The sequence below is a fragment of the Lepisma saccharinum genome, chromosome 13 (assembly GCF_977018435.1).
Source record: "Lepisma saccharinum chromosome 13, izLepSacc3.1, whole genome shotgun sequence".
Lineage (NCBI taxonomy): Eukaryota > Metazoa > Arthropoda > Insecta > Zygentoma > Lepismatidae > Lepisma > Lepisma saccharinum.
This window is the reverse complement of record NC_139241.1, coordinates 68,725,587-68,746,961: the sequence shown is the minus strand read 5'-3', so window position 1 is coordinate 68,746,961 and position 21,375 is coordinate 68,725,587. Positions and strand designations below refer to the sequence as shown.

At 37.3% G+C, this 21,375-nt stretch overlaps 1 protein-coding gene across 2 annotated transcripts in view; it reads left to right on the top strand.

Moving 5' to 3' along the window:
- LOC145997401 (calcium uptake protein 1 homolog, mitochondrial-like) overlaps positions 1-21,375 on the top strand; it is a 236,586-nt gene that overhangs the window by 10,835 nt on the left and 204,376 nt on the right. The window contains exons 3-4 of one of the 2 annotated variants that reach the window (XM_083134401.1): positions 15,269-15,434; positions 20,155-20,317. In XM_083134401.1, coding sequence (XP_082990527.1) covers positions 15,269-15,434; positions 20,155-20,317 — 329 coding nt within the window. The remainder of the gene's footprint in view (positions 1-15,268; positions 15,435-20,154; positions 20,318-21,375) is intronic. The other variant, XM_083134402.1, reaches the window with a different exon arrangement.

The following is a 21,375-nucleotide window of genomic DNA, read 5'->3' as shown; positions in this document are numbered from 1 at the left end:
TATAGCTTTTGCTCAATTGGCTCTCCATCCACCATTAGATACAACTTTTTATGCTTGAGATTGATCTCTGCTTCATATTTCTGCAGGAACGAATAACCCAATAATAAGTCTGAAGGCAAATCCTTCACAACAAAAATTTGTAAAGGTATGGTGTTCTCAGCAATTTCCAGCACGATTCTGCGCTTTCCCACAACTCGAGTTCGACTTTTTCCAGCGAAATCAATAAGTCGCACCTCTGGAGTAGCTTGTAACATGGCCCCTGGCAAATTTTGCTTTATTTTCTTCCAAATCTCTAGACTCAGAACAGATATTTCAGCTGCAGTGTTCACTATACAAGTTATATCAACATTTGCTACACGTGCCTTGAACTCAGGCGCTCTTCCTAAGTTTTTAGACTGACTAGCCTGGACACAATTTGTAAAGAAACGCACTCTCTTCGTGATTGATAACAAACACGAGCTTCATATCATTATTTACAGACTGGGAAATATTTTCTGCAGGCCCCAGTTCTATCCGAGACCGCCCGACATGAGAAGGGGACGTTTCTATGCCAGGCATGGTGTAAAATCCCGCACCTGGTCGAGATTTGCTCCATTCTCCCAGCAAAAATTTCTGGTCAGCTCGACGCTCTGTTGCTGCTCGTTACTAGGGTACGACACTGCAGCATCTGTTTGTAAGCCACTGCTCGCCACTTGCAATCATGGAGAGCTACGACCTTCTCTCAAAGGTTCACTGTGCTCCGGTGAAGATAAACTGTTCTCAGTTCGTGGTCTCTCACAAGGTTCGTATCTGGCAGCAGCATACTCACGTCTCTGCCTATTTTGGCTTTGTTTACGATAACGATTGCCGTTTCTATATGGACCTGCAGAGTGATTTTCACGGTAATTATTCTGCCTCTGGACCATACGAATCCACGGGTTTCTGTTTGCCGAGTTGCCTAGAATATCTCGGTTGTTCTGGTGAGTAGGATTCTCCTTCCTCCACGCAGTTCACCAAGCATCCTGCTCTTCCGCTTGCTCATATCTCTTAACAAAATCTGCAAGCAAATCAACAGTTACGGGAGCGTGGGCCATACACAATTGCTTCACTCTATAAGGCAATTGGCCGATTATGAGGTTTACCACCTCCTGCTCTGTGTAGTGGCTACTCAGGTTTCTGTAAGCAGAATATACAGACCAAACATATTCTTCCAAACTATTGTCATTGTTTTTGTTGTACTGTTTGGCCCTAACAGATGCCAACTCCCTTTCTTTTGCCTCTGAAGAAGCAAAACGCCTCTTAAACGCTCTACGGAAATCTGAATATGTGTGGAAATCATTCTTATGAGAGTAGAACCAATGATAAGCCATGCCCGTTAGCAAACGAGGAATAACATCCAGCCTGTATCTATGCGGAATCTGAAGGATCTCAAGGTTGGTATCTAATTCTTTGAGATAAATCTCAGCCGAAGTGGCTATAATATTTCCGTCGAATTTCCGCATGGAATTCAGGTCAGCCATCTGGGGAGTCATCCCACTACGCGTAGCATTGGTTCGAGATTTTCTTTCTTTTCTCTTTTCTGAGAAAGTCGACTCGCTGCTTGAAGAACTGGAAACGATCTCTCTGTGCCGTCTTTTCTTTACATGTGTACGGTTTCGTTGCCCCGAAGAGACCTCAGAACAACTATAAGACAGTAACCTTCGAAAAGGTCCACCCACGGTAAGTCTGATTCACCGGAGAGTGGCAACTTGCTTAAAGTGGTTGAAATTTGGGCCACTTCATCACAAAGATTATGCATGTCTGAAGAAAGCTTCCCTTGTTTGGATTCCATATCATTTAGCCACTCTTCAGCATTCTCTCTAGGACCCTCCGTGCTGCTTTTGAGGTTTTCTGCCACCGTCTCTACAACTCGCAAATTCAAGTTTTCTCTCAGCAGATATGCCATACTCGTCACCTGGTTGTCCAACTCTCTATTGGACATTTCTTCCCTGAAACCGCTCTGCGTTTCAGTGATTTCCTTTCGGAAGTCCTCCTTGGTCTGCTCAGCTTCTTCCCTCAACAGAACAACTGTTTCATGGAGTTTAGATTCCAGCTGCTGATAATTTGACTGACATGCTTGACGTAAGCTCATCATCTCAATTTCAAGGCTTTCGTTCAATTTCTGCTGTCCCTCAGACATTTGCAGAGTCAGTTGTTCGATCCTCCGTCCCATCTCTGAATTGGACGCAGCGAGTTGTGAACAACTACGGGACAGTTTCTCCTCCATCCTTGCTTCTAGCCGGCACTCAAGAGTTCTACTAATTTCTTCCAATTTTAGTTGTAAAGTGTGCTCCAAGATATTCATATTTTCCTGGAGTTTATCCTCTAACCTCCTAGAGTTCTCATGTAACTTAGCCTCCAAGCTATCAGAATGTTCCCGCATTCTAGATTCTAGGTTATTAGGATTTTCCGATATCCTTTCCTGGATTCTAAGTTCTAGGTTATTAGCATTTCCAGTAATCTTTTCCTGGATTCTAAGTTCTAGATTACTAGAATTTTCAGTAATCCTTTCCTGGATTCTAAGTTCTAGATTACTAGTATTTTCAGCCATTTTAGCTTCCAGACTGCTAGCATTTTCTGTTATTTTTTTCTGGATTCTAGTTTCCAGGTTGCTGGAATTTGCCTCCAGCATTCGCTGCAACGACGCGAGCAAATCAGCAGTAACAGGAACAACAGGAACTTAAAGTTTTTCTTTGCATGCGAGACATGTTAATTCACCAGGAGAATTACTTTCCTTTGGTGACTTTAGCTTTGCACAATTCAAATGAAAAGTATTGTGACACTCAGTGCAAACAAACGCATCATCAAGCCTTGATGTAGTCTCACAGCAAAACACATGAACTGTGCTTTCATCAACACATGAAGCTTTGCTTCCACTTCTTAATATTTTCTTTTCCATTGTTGCGCATCAAAAGTTCTGAGTCAACTGCAAATCTAAAACACGTTACCAAAGATTAACGTATCTAAAGCACAATGTGTTCGTCGCCTCACGTTCTGTGCGCCAAATTATTGACACGGTCATGCCAGGTCGTGCCAAGTTCAACCATAGGATATTATTAATAGTCATAAGAATATATTTATCTCAATACAAATTGAGAATGAGCAACATGAGACTATATATTGGTATACGTGTGATACCTCCCAGGGCACGGGAAAACATTAAGACTTGCAGTAAATAGAAACAAAAAACACAGAACTTACGTTTTAACATATGAATTCAGAATCTATTTATCTTGATTATGCAATTTAAAAAGAACCAAAGTTGTACATCATAACGAAACTCACAAATAAAAATCACAGTAACAGCACAATATTTCTCTCATGCACTTCCATTAATCTCCTCCCTTCCATCCAAGATTCATATCTATCAGGCGGGATGGTGTACTTCAACAGTCTGTTCATACGTTCGGGAAGGACATGTCAACTAAAAATGCAAAATATGCACTAAAAAGTGTAAAAGATGCACTTAAATATGCACTTTATAAATACTGTATATTAGAAACTATGAAAGATTACATGCCAGGCAATGAATATGTATTATTCTGAATCCTCATTCACTACACAGATTTTTCTCAATTAATATGGTTCTGCGTTAAATGAAACAATAAATACATTTCATAGAATCCAGGAAAAAGGAAAGAAGAAAGATGGAGAAAAGATAAAGAAAAGAGAAGTGAATCGAGGAGAAGAAAAATAAATACAATATATGCTTGGTGTTGGTTGTGGTTACAAAAATATGCATAACATCAACTAATTTTCATACAAATATGCACCAGCATATGAAATATGCATTTTTAGTTAAAAATACTTAAATATGCATTTGCATATTCAATATGCAAAATGCATAATTATCCGAGCCCTACTGATAACTAACCAGTGATCGGAACGCTACATTTTAAAAGTAGCTTCGCTACAGCTACAGCTACATTTACCTAAAAGTAGCTCGCTACGCTACTCCTGTGCGCTACTCGCTACTTTGCTACTTTTTCGCTACTTCTGCATGAACAAAAAAGTCATGAAGATATTTGAAACTTCCCAGCTGTTAGTTAGATAATAGGCAGTTATCACAATACCAGTCAATTGATATATTTTTTGAGTTACCATCTGACTTGTTTTAACATTTTTGGTGGCAACAATTAATTTTTTAATGAAAAATATGAAGGAAGGATTTTGAACAAAAAGTTTCAATTGCATCTTTTCATAAACTCCTAAGAGAATTATCAGGAGCATGAACCCAGAGAACTATGACAAGCAATATCTAAATTTCCTACACATCAATCATTTAATTAATAAATAAATTTTTAGTAATTTGAATAGTGGAAATCCAATATCCTCAATTTGGATGTCTAGGTACCTTTGTATAGTCATTGGATTACCTGACAGCATTAGTCACATTTCGGCACCATGAATGTATAGTAGGAATGAACTGATACAGAGTCCCATACATTGAATGGTATCATAGATGCTGACTGATACTTTTTCCAGAGTCTGCAGAGGGTAAATATCCAGAGACATTGGGAGTAAAATGAATGAGGTGATCAAACGATCATCTTGCGTGAAAATCAATATTCAAGACAATAGCCTAGTTCCACTGGGGCAGTATCATAAAAAATATTACACATTCTGACCTACTTTGAATTATTACATCTTTTCAAGTATCGCCATTATGATGTATGTTGGCACTGATATTGATTCGAAGTAGTATTGGCTTAGCCCTAATATATAGATAATAAAATTATTCAGGTACTTGGTAAACTATACACCTGGATGTATAATATCCAAATACAGTACTTGATTATACATCCTCTACATACTTATTTGTCAATGTATCCAGATATCAAATAACTAAAGTGTGCATACATACATTATCTGTAATATCATTACATCTATCATCTGGATGTCCTTATCTTGATACTAGCCTTCAGCACAACTAAGCATTATTGTCCACTTTTTTTTCTCTACCTATTGGGCTGCACCCTCACTCATTGCATTCTATATCAACACTCAAGTTAATGATTCTGTATTACTGTTCTATATACTAAACTTTCACAATAGATATTTGGGGAAAAAAAATAAAGTTTTAAGGAAAACCTGTCCTGAAGCTAGTTGCTGACAAACTTTTGGTATGAGATAAGATATTAATTTTATAACACTATTGAAAGTCCTATTGCGAATGTACAAACCACTTTATTAACTGTGTATAACATGCATGTTTGGTTTGTCCAATACAAGTTTTTTAAACCAAATTCAACTGTCTGTTGAACTTTAGCAACAGCTGCATTTCGAAGTTCTGGTCGGTCAACCGTGTCCTTCTGCTAGAAAACAAGTTTCCGCCAACACTGAACAAACGCTCAACAGCTCCACTTGACGGCATAACAGTGTTCAATTTTATGAAAATTTCTTTGAAGTTGCTACTGTAACTGTGCAGTGTCTCCACGGGTTTGGGACCATCCTTTAGAAATCTGCACAGTTCTTGTAGTTCGGTTTCCGATTGCGTTTGCTCAAACTTGAAAAAATCTTCAAAATCATCTAGTTGATTCTCTTCATTGTGACAAGCTGAACTTTCCTTCGTATCATGAGATACAGCTTTCTCCATCCATCTCCGTGCCTCACTCTTTTTTTCCGATTCAAGCCATGACAATTTGAATCTGAAATACAATAAAAGTGCTATATCAGGGTATTGGTTAACTACACTGAAGACAAAAAAAAAAAAAAAAAAAATCTTTGATGTCCACTTTGGGGCAACAATTTCAAGTTTATTGCAGGTTTACATTGAACTAATTGATTTTGTTTATTTTGAATATGAGAGGGAGATATTTGAAAAGTACAGCACGGGACAAAATAAGTGAGACAATAAATGACATATTGAGAGAGAGAGAGCTAATCGCAATCGCAAAGATGAGGATGGGTGAAATTGATGAATGGACAATCCCAGGCTGGGCTTTGAACCCAAGACTCCTGGGTATCATAGTATGCTTTGATAACTACTACTGCACCATGGAAGACAGCTGGTTTACATTTGAACACTGAAAAAAATAATAACCATGTTATCAAGTTCTGAAAACTATAAAAGAAAACCTCTTAGGCTATTGAGAAACTGCATAAAATAATATATTTATAAAAACAAATGAGTATGAGACAAATGTTAAAAAAAATAGTGAAAAGAAACAGCTGAAATGTATACTTCACATAACAAGGTATTATTGGCCAAGACTAGATATCCGCCTCTCAACCAAAGACAAGTTTAACATTGGCATGCACTAAATAAAATACAGGTTGCCAAGAAATTATTTTGAACATCAAATAAAGCAACTATATTCTGATTTGAGCACATATGAAAGCATGTAATTGTTATCTTATAAGAGAAGTTAACAATGTTGATGTTTTGTTATGTAAAGTAAAACATCATGCATCTTTCATGTGAATAATCAAGATATAAAAGACACTGCAGTGAATTAATTCCAGATAACTTCTTACCTTGGATGGAAACAAGCAGCTAGCACTGTATCCTTATCCCACAAAATGCCTGCAAACCTTTGCTTGACACCATCAACAATAGCTCTGGCAAGGGCATCACAATGAGCTACATCTCCAGAATCCAATTTCAAACCAAGGATCCGAAGAAGTTGGTGGAGTGTGGGAAGGAGATATCCAATGGACACCTTCTTGTCTCCCTGGAGAATGTCAATTGCTTTGGCTAGTGGTTGTGTAACCTCAGCATATTCCTTCAAAAATAAAATGTACGTTACTTTAAAACATTGTAGGAATTAATTTATTCATTTGTAAATATAATGTTTGTTATAGCAATAAACAATGGGGAAAATATTAAAAACAATTCATAAGCATGATTCCTTCATGTACTTTAAATGTAGCATATCATTCAAAGGAAATCCATTTTGGAAAAACACAGCAAACAGTTTCTAATCTCCACAATAAAAATGTACGTTAATAATTTCTTCTGATTCCAGCACATAAGTGTATGCATCACTTAAAATTTATGAGAAAAATATTATGCAAATTCTGCACTTTGGAATCTTAAAAAGTACACTACAATAATTGAAGGCAAAAATTAAGAATATTATAGCAGTTTGTAAGTACAGCTTGCAATGACTGAATAAGTTAAGAGTATGAAATGAGTGCCAACTACATAAGTAATTTTATCATATCGGACCTACCTTCGAAAATTCAATCTCAAGTGGAGAAAATCTGCACAGGCCAACTGCATCAGAAATTGCATGCACTTTCTCCTCATGCTTTGTAAAATGCTGACATAGTGTCGATACAGCAGAATGCACTGAATTCCACCGTGTTGCATTTGGTACAATCAGACATGCACCAAGCTGTTTTTTCACTATGTCAGCAACCTGGGAAGACTGCCTGCATTTATTCCACAATGCCTGTGCTTTAGCGAAGGCACTTCAGAAGAGCCTTTTGTAATTTGCATCTGATGATGCAGCCTTTTCTGAATCTTTCACTGCAACAAGATGTAAAGTGTGTGCTGCACAGCGAATGTGTGGTGGCAAAGTGCAATCTCCTGTGGCAAGAATTTCTGTAATTTCTTCTTCCACCACATCCGACTCTTGGCTGTCCTCCGGCTCACTTGCAGAAAACTCCTTGAAGGCTTTCACGAAGTTTGATCCATTATCAGTCACCACACCCACTACTTTATTATGAATGTGGTACCTGATAAATATATCCTGCAGCTCTTTTGCCAAAACATCGTAAGTATGGCTTCCTATGAGACGCCGACATGCAAGAGCAGCAGATTTCCTCTCTAGAGACAGTGGATCCAACCAGTGGCAGGTTACGCCTAAGAAGGACCTATGATGTGCAGTCCAACAATCTGCTGTGGCTGAGACAAAACTGACCTTTTCAAATTCGTCTAACATTGAAGATTTCATTCTTTCATATTGCTCCCCCAACTTTTTCTTTAAGGTCGCAGAGCACATCAACTTCTTCTTTGTTAAAGACTGCCATAAGTAATTGAACGATGGTCTGTCCACCTCAGAGAATGGATGCAACCCATCTACTATCCACTCAAGCAACTTATTGTCTATACTCTCTTGATTTTCCCCTACAAATGAAAGGATATGAAATTTGATTAATGCCATGAAAGATTAAGAATTAATTAAAAGTTTCAATATATAATTGTAATTATCAGTATTCAACTAACATGCATGCAATCTTTCAAAAATAAAGGGGGGGTCTGTGTGTGACAAGAACAGTTTACTTTCTCTTGGTAGATAAGGTTTAGCATAGTAACTAGCATAAATAGCGAAAAGTGGGGGGCAACTACACCCCTAATCGCCTCCACTGATTAACAAATTACTGACTGAAATGAAATTATATATCTTTAGATTGACATCCATTTTCACGAGAAGCTGTGCCCCCCCTCCCCCAGCTTGCACTCCCCCTGGACGTCCATGATGATACTTATACTCCAAGAAATTTGTCACACAGTGTAAACATTCAGATACACGTTGCAGTCTCATTGAACTATGTAGTGAAATACAAAATGAAATTATCCTGACCTTTAAAAACACAATTCTTGAACCTTTTTAATGTAACCAGTGGAGTTACAAAATACGAGTGCATAGTACATTGTACCTTCCGTCTGCCACTTCAGGATAAAATCCCATCCCCAATAACTTATTCCAAAATTTTTTCGTGAACATATGGCCTCTTCGTAACAGTTTCTGAAAAAGCCTGAAATGGTACGTTTACTAGACATGTAATGTGGAACAAATACATAGAATGTATTAACAAGAAAACTACCCTTCACATTACAACTTGCTTAAATAACTTCCTGAGCATGACTTGGTGATACCTTGAAAGACCCTGCAATTTTTGCTCCAGTAAGAGGAAGAACAATAGGCGAAAAATAAACCATTTATCAACAATAAAAAAAACTAAAAAAAAAACATAACTCACACCAAGCTATAGGGCAGTGGTTACCAAACAGTTCACTGCGGCACACTGGATGGCTTACAGGCTCACCACGAAATGTTCTATTTTAGTGAAATGACACTCCAATGTATGTGCTTATTTTTTTAACTTGAGGCAAGCAACCTAACCACACTAACTGAGCGTTGCAAGTGTTAGATAGGCCTACATTCTGACTTGGGCACCTCGGAAAAATCTTGAAACACTAAGGGTGCCGTGAAACAAAAAAAGTTTGGGAATCTCTGCTATAGGCGATTATTGAAAACCGCATACAGAGCACTTAATGAAACAAAGGAAGAAAACAATCCTAACAACAATGCTGACTGAAGAAAACATCTGCCGCTGATCTTTATAGAGGCTGCCACTGCATCTCTTTACGTGCTTGCCTGTTGCATACAATAATAATGGTCTTACTTCATTCAGTACCTGACATTCGGTGCTCAATGTGACATGACATAATATACACTCTAACAGTTAGGGTTTTCAGTTGAACGTAGGGGATGCAGAAGAAAATTAAGGGGCACGCAAGCACCCCCTCGCACTGCCCATGGTTGAAGACAAAAGAATTGTAAAATGAAAATTATGAAATTGCCAGTCCCTATGGTGGATTTGCTAGCATTAGCATGTTACTTCACAGGGTGGCCACTCTAAGACCATGAAAAAATTCAAGTATAATTCCCGGTTTTCAAGGCAAACCTTCCAAAAATTCAAGGATGCAAGCAGAGGTTTTCTCTATTCCAACCTTACATACTACCGCCCCTCAATAAAAATATTAACAATATGAAGAGTGTGCGATTCCAATGAATCCAAAATTCCACATAATTCCCAGAATTTCCGGTGAGTAGCCACTGTCGTTCATCAATTGGTTTGGATCGTGGGTAAAGTATGGATGTGACTGTCTCTTTCATTCTCTCCATTCATCACAGTCACAGTTCACTCATGAGTGGTATAAGAACGATGAAAACCAAAATAGAAATCCCAAACATCAATATGCTCTCACAAATAACTCACCTGAAAAAGAGAATCTTCCATCTTTGAGGCTGCTTAATTTTAACTGCTTCTGCCGTTGGTTGCTATCGCAGATCTCTCTTTTTCTCTTTCTGCTTGATTCGATGGATTTATTCAACTCTCCCAACTTCTGCTCATGTTCTCTCTAAAGAAAAAAACATTATGACTATAGGTGCACAAATGAAAGTGCAGTGATACAGTAACAAGATTTAATCTCTGAAATTTTGAACTTCTTACAAAATACTTGGGATTTAAAATAATCACAGGAAATCTTACACATGTTACCATACAGTAAAATGCCACGGGACCATTTATAAGGTTCTAATAAGAATAAAACTTGCCGAGACTGTCATGCATAAATACTGTGGAATTCCATGGCAACTTTCTCCCATGTTACCTCAGAAACCAAAGACGTGAAGTTGTCTTGAGATAAATAATTCTGCAATGGAAACAATATATACAATTTTGGTCCCTAGTGTTTGTGGGAAAACACTTCCCTTAATGTGAATAGCATGTCATGAGAGAAGACATTGGGTATTGCTTCTAGGAATTAATTTGTTTTTGCCTCATGTGTGTGCCTACTAGGGCTGAGCTGATACAAGTGGTATCTGTATCAGAAAGCATCTTTTCTATTTATCAATACTGGCAGATACTTTTTTGTTGTTTGATTGTATGCAGGATCCACATAAATGGCACAAAACACTTTCGCAGAGGCTAATTATCCTGGGAATTATGCAAAATTGGAAGTCGTGCCCGATTTATGTGCAAAAATATTGAATTTTGTATTAGCATAACATAAAATATTCATGAATATTTTAAAGCAAAAACTTTGGTAAATTTATGCAAATAATTAGAGCAGTATAATTTCTGATATCAATCAATATTTCAAAAAGCTTTTATCATTGCAATTCCCAAGCATCCAAGTGATATTGGCTCAGCCTTAGTGCTTACCCAATGGCAAAGTGGTAACATAAATGTTATGTTTGTTTTTACGTTAACGTCAAGTTTTACTGGGTTTGAACACTAGAGGATATCTGTATGGATATATTCTAGCTCTATGAATGTGCACACATTCCATTTAATAACGGAACTGAAATTTGAAGAATGCACTGAAGAAACTGATTAGTCAGTTTCATTTTTTGTCTAGCTATGAATTCCATATCAAAGCAGTATGTAAAATTTTGAAATAAGTGTTTAATTACACTAGAAAGAATGAAAGCTGTGAATAAGAATAATAACTAATAATTTTTTTATTCATTTCCAACCCTTGTGGGAAGGGGGGGGGGGTGGCAGGACGAGGGTCAAGAATTTTGATTCACACCTTCTACAGCTCTACTCTTTCATAACATGTCAAAACACCTTATTCCACGAACTGAAAATCCAGGACCCCAGATTCATAAAGTAATGCAAATGTCTCCAAGTTTGTGAAATCAGATAATGAGAAAATGTCACTTCCAACATCATTCCAGGCTATGGCTACTCGGATACCTATCTGTACACTTTACTCACAGTCTCAACATTTTCACTACAAAAAAGTTATTCTCTATTCATATATATTTTTTTTTTTTATGGAGTAACTATTTTCACCAGGTGGTGAAGCTAGCTTTGGAGGTATTTTCACCAGAATTTAAATTCTCATGTGTATGATCTCCAACCTGGCCTACTACATGTATGCGGGCATTCCTTAATTGTTGATGTGTAAGAAACTTATGTCTGTGTGCATTTATTTTCGTATGGACAACAAGTAATTTTTCTTCACACTATGAAGTTTGAAAAATATCACAAGGTGTTCTAATATGAATTGGTACTGCTAATATGTCACATGATGTAGTATGAAAGGGGCATTGCATTCCTTGTACTTTCATTGTTAGGTTAGGCAGGTCACTTCCAGCATTAAAATTATTTGTAAATACTTCCCAACACCAGATCATGTGATTTCTGGTCTTAACACTTTCTGCTATTCTCACTACTTTGTGACAGTAGTAGTTGCACCAATTTTACTTTAAATTAACTCCTTAGCAGTAACTTAAGTACTACTGCCCAATGAGATTTTAAGTCCACTTTATGCACAGTTTGGCTAATCGGGAGTGGGCCTACATTTTAAAATCTGAACTACAATGTACCTCCACTGGGTATCAAACATGGATGTGGGTAACGGTTTAGATTATTTGATTTTTTGTTGTTTTTTCAAATTATCCTAGCAGTAAGACTAATCGTAGAATTTTGGCAATCATTATCACACAAAATTTGAACCTTTGTTTGGATTTCGGTAAAAGTTATAAATGTTGAAAAAAAACACTTAAAAATTACCTTAGGCGAGCATGCGTGCTTCCCACGGAAGCACGCATGCTCCATTGTGAAGCAACTTAAGTATTGTAGACTAGTAGAAGTAAATCGGAAGTTTAGTAGAATGCATTTAGGGACTTTATTTTAATGCTAAGAAAACCAAACCTGGCCCACCTAACATAACTATGAAAGCATACATTGAACAAAATCTTTAAGTAATCACTAAAACTCCACAGTATGTGTTAACAGACTTAAATCTAAGCATATAAAAATTGCATTCGTAGCATGATGAAATCGCAACGTAACAAAAGAAACTTGCGCCAAATACAATGCTATGGTCAAGTATTTACATTTGTTGGTGAAAATAGCCTTGTATGCTATTCCCACCACCTGGTGAAAATAGTCACTTCCATTTTTTTATGTCTTTTGTGGTCATATCACATGTGCATGATATTAAATGACAATGAACACCACACTGACTTAAGAACTCCACATTGTAGTAGCTCCTGATTAGTGAAAAAGGTATTAAATTAATTATAACTCTAAATTTCAATTTTCGCACTGTGAAATTCTCTGCAATCCCTTTGAAAATTCTTATTTAAGCGGGAAAAAAATAACTTCGATTGAAGACGTCGATCAAAATTCCAAGCAACAAACATTTCGTCTACAATATTTTTTGCTCTTCCAAAAGGGTTGAAATAACAGTACGTTGGACAATTTGCAAAACGGCAGATTAGGCCCAAAATATTACTATATTCATGAGAAAATGATTCGGCCAAGCAAGGAGGTTAGATAATACCGAACTTTATATTCGGGTCTCGCTATTTACGGGCGAATATTTCAAAGTTGAGGTTAACACACACACCTCAATTTTATGGGCACGGAAACTTTGGAAATTACTTTCCAGTACGAAATTGGCGCACAGTTGGAGGTTTCTTCGACTAAAACTAGGTGCACGTTCTGCACAATTTTAAAAACTTATTTCGGAAACTTTCGCATGCTTCAATTAATCCTTCTGAGCACTATCTACATGCCTTTGTTCGAAAGACTGTCCAAATAGCACACAGGAGAAAAACTGTGTAAAATGTACAATTGTATGATAAATGTTAATGGTTACCAACTCGCAGGTAAACAACGTGGCATGTAATTGCATTATTTCTACATTTACACACTTTCAAGAAATTGTAATGAAACATGTGACAGAGTTTATATCTCCCCTTTCATTATTATTATATCCTTTAATTTTACACTTACCTGTAAGTGAATTTTCATATTGTATGTGGTCTTCGTCACCGACAATTCGTTTCCTATGCAGCAAAGATTACAGCTTACAATGTAATTTCCATTTTTCCCTGTCCTCTTGAAAGTAAAAAACTTATTGTATTCTTCCCATGGCAACTTCTCGCGTGGTTTGCTTCCACAATCGTCGCTGTCGATATCACTCATTATTAAAACACGTGTTACTATAAAACAAAGGCGACGCACAAAATTAACGGGCTCATGAGCTTCCACTACTTCTAACAAACAAAATACAAATGAGATCGAGAGACCAAAGACGAAGGTGTTTATACTTTTTCCTTTAGGAACAAACAACAAAGTTAACGCGCTACACAGTTGCATGGCAACCTTTCTTCTTCTTCTTCTCTGGTAAACACTGTTGCCACGTAAACATTTACCTCAAAACTCCAAGAAAAGTAGCGGTAGCGAGGTGATTTTCGCTACAAACTACAAGAATTTTGTAGCGACGCTACTGCTACAGCTACAATTTATAAAATGTAGCGCCGCTACAGCTACAGCTACAAATTTTGTAGCTAGCTACAGTAGCGCCGCTACAAGTAACGCGCTACTTCCGACCTCTGTAACTAACCAATATTTTTATAAAGTCAGGACATGTACAAATGTTGTATCATATTTTCTGCTGACTTTTAAAATTAGGAAGAACAATCTACAGCGAAAATATAAAGGAAAAAGTGAAGCTATTTTGTAAAATTATCAAAAACTTTTTTGTTTGCCATAACACTAAAGAAGTACTTGAGGAGGTTGCCGTATCCAGTGCTAGTTTAAAGTGCAAACAGGAAGTACACATTATTAGTAATATTGTTATTAAAAATTATAATGAAACTTTAAAAATAAAAAAGTAATGAGTTACTGTTACCGTGATTTTGTCATGCGATAATTACATATAATTGTTTACACAAGCATAACATCTGTTTCCTGTAAAGCATGTTTTTTGGTAAAATAAATTTTCCAGTTATGAATTTTACGAAGTAGTGCAAGTAAAGTAATGAAGTACTGTTACAATTGCTCTTTTAATTTTGGTAACAAGTTACTAATGAGAGTACCAAGAGAGTAACATCTTAGTTTCATTGTTACTCCCAAGTTGCTGATGATGTCAGCAAGAAGGATAGGAAGCATCAACATTTAGCACTTCAGTTTCTGTACTCTACATATCAAGATTGTGAATAATTGTTATGAACATTTAGTATTAATTAATAAGTATTCGTTTTCAATCAATAAAATACAGCATGTTCAAAAATGATTATCAATCAGGGTTTCAAGTAGTTGGTATATAGCAACAGATGAAGGCGAATGTTTATATCATGCAGGTAAACAAAAGCAGCTGTGAAAGTTTGCTACCCTGAGCACTTATCATTTATTTCCCATCAGTCAAAGCGGCGTAGGTGTATTACAAGATGACAACTCCCTTGCAGAAGTCCTTATGTGTCGTTAAATTTGCAAGATGTGGTTCTTTGTTCTTCTTGTGGGGCTATGATAAAGATATAGTCTACGTACCACTGCTACCTGTCGACTTGCCAGGCTTGAGAAACAGGATTGTTGCAGCTGTTCAATCTTATCACTCCAGACATGCCGAATTGTTGTTTACTCTCATTTAAGCTTTGTCCTCGTACCCTCCATGTAAGGGGAAAGTAAACGACTATGAAATCCAGATAATCATTTTCGGACACACTGTATTGTAAATATATGCATCCACCATTCCACTTCTTGCTTCTAGGTTGAAGGAGAAGGTGTTACCTAGTGTGGATGCTGCATCCCAAATAGAGAACAACAAACAGATTGAAAGAGTTGAGAGAGACGGCGAAGAAAAGGACGAATCTGAGGAAGAAAGTGGCCGAAAGAAGAAGAAGATAAAAGAAAAGATTGGATTCCGAGATAGGAAGGTGTGTTGTTATTGATAGCCTGGTAAAATATGAATAACCATATGCATTTTCATAAAACAGTATATTTTTCCATCAATGTAACATATCCTTATTGAAATACAGGGTGCGGCAGAACCGACTAAGCAGTTTCTATCGATTACCGCGGGAGCTGTGGTGGGGGTAGGCAGTTGCACGTGGTCTGCCTTTGTTCAGGCGTTGACCCCATTTCAGTAGCTAAGATGGTCTGGACCGGTGCACATCGTGGTTTTGCCGTTCGCGCGTATTATGAAAACAACAGATCTGTGATCGCTACACAACGAGCTTTTCGGCGCCAGTTCAACATTCCACGCAACAATGCCGTTCCTAATGCAAACACAATTCGGTCGTGGGTTCGGCAGTTGGAGGAAACTGGTAGCACACTAAGAAGAGATACACATGGCCGACGCAGATCCATCAGAACGCCAGAAAATGTGCAGTGGGTGAGAACAGCAGTCCAACAATCGCCGCAACGTTCTGCTCGACGACATGCTGTTGCATTGAGGATTTCAGACCGCAGTTTGAGAAGGATTCTGCACTGCGATTTGAAGTTCCATCCTTTCAAAATAATGATTGCTCAAGAATTACGCCCAGCAGACTACGCCAACCGTAAAAATCTGCGTGAGCAAATGCTTGCTCAGATCCCTCCGAATGCAGCTTTCTTCAGTAGTGACGAGGCACATTTTCCTCTTTGTGGGTGCGTGAATAAGCAAAACTTTCGCTACTGGGCTGAACATAACCCCCGCATTATTCATGAAAGACCGCAACTGACAGTGTGGTGTGCCATATCACAATTTGGCGTGGTAGGCCCTTACTTTTTTGAGGAGGAAGGAGTGACAGTGACAGTGAATTCCACACGTTATGTTTCAATGTTGCAAAATTTTCTGCAACCCAGAATGGACGAGATTGTTGAAGAACATGGACTGGGGGACTTGTGGTTCCAACAGGATGGAGCTACTGCTCACACAGCTCGAATTTCACTTGATGTTCTGAGAGAAATGTTTCCGGGACGCCTCGTCTCTTTGAGGGGTGATGTCCGGTGGCCTGCGCAGTCACCAGATTTGAGCATTTGTGACTACTTTCTTTGGGGATATCTGAAGGAAAAGGTTTTCAAAAGCCGCCCTCACACCCTACCAGAGTTAAAAGAGCGGATTATTGACGAAGTGAATGCCATACCCCGCGATATGTGTGCAAGAGCTGCTCGAAACTTCAGGGATCGTCTACAACAATGTATTGATGCTGACGGCCGCCATCTTGAGGACATAATTTTCAAAACTAAATGAATGTAAAATGGTATATTGTACTAATTTAGAAAACAAATACATTTTTTCTCTATATATCCAGATTTACTTTTTATTGCTCCTTAAAACTGCTTAGTTGGTTCTGCCGCACCCTGTAGATACACAACTGGAAAATTGTTTTTTCCTATTTCAGGTACATCTCTGTTTTTTTTGGGAGATTTGTTATGTATGGCTATCGATAAAGTTATCAATAATTTTATTGACCCAATGTATCCATTCTTCTTCTTTCTCTTTTCCCTTTTGGCTCATAGTGTCGGGGTTTCCTCTATCCACTGTTTCCATTTCTCCCGTTCTTCATTTCTCTTATTCCTTTTCCTTTCTTTTGTCCCATTTCTTCTATTTCTTTTTTGAATGTCTTCCAGGGTCTACCTCTTGTTCCCATTCCCTCTGTTCTAGCTTCCATTAATTGTTTTGCTTTTCTATCTTCGCCCATTGTTACCACATGTCCGAACCATTTTAATTGTCTTTGTGTCGGTTTCTCATCTATTGGCTTCTGATTCTTCCATTACATACTCTATTTCTTCTTGTTTGACCAGCTATTCTACGGAAATATTTCATCTGTATTGTCGTTATTTGTCTTACTTCTTTTCCTCTTACTGACCAGCTGTCACTTCAGTACAGTAAAATTGGTTCCAATTTGTTGTGGACGCACTATACTTCAGTTTGATGTGCTCGGAGTTACCAGTATTTACTGTAAAAATGGCACATTAAATACTCTAGGAAGAACATTCATGTTGTCAACTATTTTCAAGAAGTAGTCTACTACAGTAAGTTGATATTGGCATTTATCACCTTCGTGTTGCAATTTTTGGGTTGTGTGTGTGACAAATATGATTAACAGATAATGAAAATTCTTATTATTACAAGTGCATTAAATGTTTGATATACAACCTTGGACAATAAAGTTTGGTGAATGATCCTGAATATCGAAAGTAGACGAATTCTTAATGAAACCTTCCTTACTGTCCTTCAAAGTAGTCCCCTCCCATGGCTATGCACTGTTGAGAACAGCTGTACATGTCCTGGAAACTTTTAGAAAAGTAAAGTCTTCTTTCAGGATGGTGTTCAAGACCCTAGTCATGTTCCGTTGGATGTCCGGAAGATCCTCAAATCTGTGACCTTTCAGAGCAATTTTGAGGCATGGGGGAGAGAGAGAGAAATCTGGAGGATTCAGATCTGGCGAGAATGGTGGATGGTCAATTTGCACCACACCCTTCTTAGCCAGAAACTGTACTCACAACAAGGTTCATGGTTTCTCGTACATGACAATGCTCGCCCTCACACAGCCACTATCGTCCGACAGTTTTGAACACCATCCCGAAAGAAGACTTTTCTAAAAGTTTCCAGGACATGTACAGCCGTTCTCAATGGTGCATAGCCATGGGACAGTAAGGTAGGTTTCATTAAGAATTCGTCTACTTTCGATATTCAGGATCATTCACCGAACTTTATTGCCTGAGGTTGGATTTAGTTGAACAAAATATATTTTTTTTAGGAACGAATCCTGCGAATTTCATGTGTGAATATGCATACCAGAGTTCATTAAAAAAAACTTGTTCAGTATGTATTGATTACCATATTTTGGTTCGAGCCAATTTCTAATCCATGCTTTTATTTTTAATTTTTAATAACAGCAATAATTCTCCTACAATGTTTTTCAAATTGCTCGTCCATCTTTTTAGATTGTCTGCCCTTTGCAATGTCTAGCAAAAACTAGCATTTTGGGTTGCCTGTCCAGTGCCAAGTAGGGCATTTCTACTTGAAATTCAGTTCCATGTGATTTAGTCTGAAGTCTGGAAAACATGGGAAAGTCAGGGAATTTTGGTTTACAATATTGTAGATACCCTGTATAATTGCACAATTCATACATGTAATCTCACAGGACATTAACTCTTTCGCTGTGGAATTCTCTGACACACAATATCCCTTGGCTGCGTAATTAAATTTGAAAATATATTTTTTTTATAAAAAAATAGTTTTCACAATTACATTGCATTATATATGAGAGAGAACTTACAAAAGTTATTCCTTGCACTGGATAACCATTCTGCAGTCCCTAGTGGTATGATATTTTGAAAAATTTTGAAATTTTGAAAAAAAACAACAATTTTTTTAGAAACAATAATTTTACAAACATTTTTTTAGAAACAATAATTTTACACAATTAAATTGCAAAATATGTTATAGAGAACTTACAAAAGTCATTCCTTGCACTGGCAAACAATTCTGTAGTCCCTGGTGGTATGATATTTTGAAAAATTTTGAAATTCCCGCACCTAGATCAATGCTGTTTTGCACTCTCCTCCATGATGTTACGGACGGCGGTACAAATTCTTCATCAGACACTACACAATCACTGTCACCACTTGAAGTCTCATAAAAACTGTTGCTGTTATCGTCACAACTTAATTCACCTCCTGATTCTGGGCAAATAACAGTTGAGTAACATCATTATCAGACAAGTGTTGACGACTTGACGAAGCCATGTTGTTTACATTCGAACATGCATTTGAAACTGACAAGTTCAAATAGTTCAAAATACTATCAACAGATGTGAGAAGGCTACTAAAAGCGACGCACTTCGGAAATGCGACACCCGCAGCGAGTGGAAGTATGAACTCGCAATAATGCGACTTCCACAGAGTAAGGCACCTGGCGTGTTGTACATAAAAGCGACGAACGCAGCGAAAGAGTTAAATTAGGCACATCCGACTAAAACATTCCTAATGGTGCTTGATGTCTTAATAGCAGCTACAATTGAATTGGTCACACAAGCAGCATTACATCCAACAAAATCCAAGTGCCACAGTGGAGAAAACTCTTCCATCTATTCATAAATGTGTCGCTACTATATTCTAGGAGTCAAGAACAATTTTTTTTTCAATTTTAGTCTCCCTCGGCAAAGGTGTTAGTTACAACTGTGTTTCTGTGAACGAAACACAGCTGACATCATCATTCACCAACTTGTCCATTAAGAAATTCCTCAATTCCACCAGATTTCAACAAGAATTTAAAAAACAAGCCCCCAATTTTGTTTTTTCCATAAAAAAATATTAAGAAATATGTGGAGTGTGTATAATATAAGATTTTAATCACTACTTCCTTGTGTTCATTCAATGTTTCTCCGATACACTTTTCTTTCATATAAATAGTTTAGACTGTTCAATAAAATGTATTAAAAATTTGAATTTTATATATTTGCACAATTGACATATTTAACTGCATATTTTGCCATATTTATTAACATATTTTTGAAGTAAATGGTGCAATAAAATTTTGACTAGTTATTAGATATATTGAGTATCATGACTGTGCATCTTAAGGTGGGTGATTAAATTTCTTTCAGATTAAATTTCTTTCAACTTTTATTACATAATTCTGATAATCGCAGGACTTGTTTTCAGGTAATAGAGTACGAGAACAGAATCCGAGCGTATTCTACACCAGACAAAATCTTTCGATACTTTGCTACAGTAAAACTGTGTACTACATCAGGAGTCTCGGAAGTGTACATGACTCCGGATGACTTCCTACGCTCTATTACCCCAGGAATGAAACAGCCGGATGGTAAGACGTCAGCGTTTGCAGCTTGGGATGCCATTTCGGGATGCACTAATTCTCTTTAACATTTGCTTGTCTGCATATGTGGTGAAATGTTTTGTAAGGGTGTGGACTTGCAAAGGTTATTGTTGAGCTTAAGTTGTAATGAATAGTAGTTACGTGATGTAATAATAAGGTCTGGGAAGTTGATGAAAAATCATATTTCTTTTTTCTGAGCTTTGAAAACAAACAATGCTGAAACTGATAGAAGCCTGTTCCACTTCTGTTAGAACCAGAAAATATTGCTTTCTGGCTTTTTGGTAATTTTTCAGCATTTTTTGCCATTTTTGTTGCATTTATCCTGATTTTTTGAGGTTTTTTTCTTCTGTTGTTATGTGAATATTAAATGCACTTGCTAGCATAACGTACATATTTAAATTACCTGACATGGTCTTTTTAGCAAGTTCGCCATTAATTGGAAATATGGTCAATGCAAAATCACTGAAATGTTAGGCAATAGATTAAATAATTAATTGTGGTAAATACAGGGTGATCAGTTTGAGTATCGATAAAATAAAATGGATGTGAATTTTTTTTTGGTCTAATGTAATTGCCTGAAATATTGTATACAAAAGACTGAAAGGTGGGAGTATTTATTTTTGTATACTGGTTTTTACATGGCCTCCATTGCGAACTCTGCACAACTCATAACGGTGATTCAATTCATTCCACATCTGGTGTATGGGGTGATTCTGTCGAAAGCCTGTGTGATAATTTGAGTTTCAAATCATCAATGTCTGTGGGTTTCTGTGAATTGACAGTGCCTTCGAAACCCCAGACGAAGAGGTCTAGAGGGGTTAAATTTGGGGAGTTGGGATGCCAAGCAACGGCCACACCAACGGCGATTGAAATGTTTGTCAAGAAAATCACGAACCACTTGTACCCAGTGAGCACAATGTTCAAGTTGTTGTTTTGTTTGAGTTGTTGCAGTAGAAACAGCTGCAACATGTCGAAGTAAGGCATATGACGTATTGTGTTCTCAGAAAAGAAAAATGGTCCATACACTTTATTGCAACTGACTATAA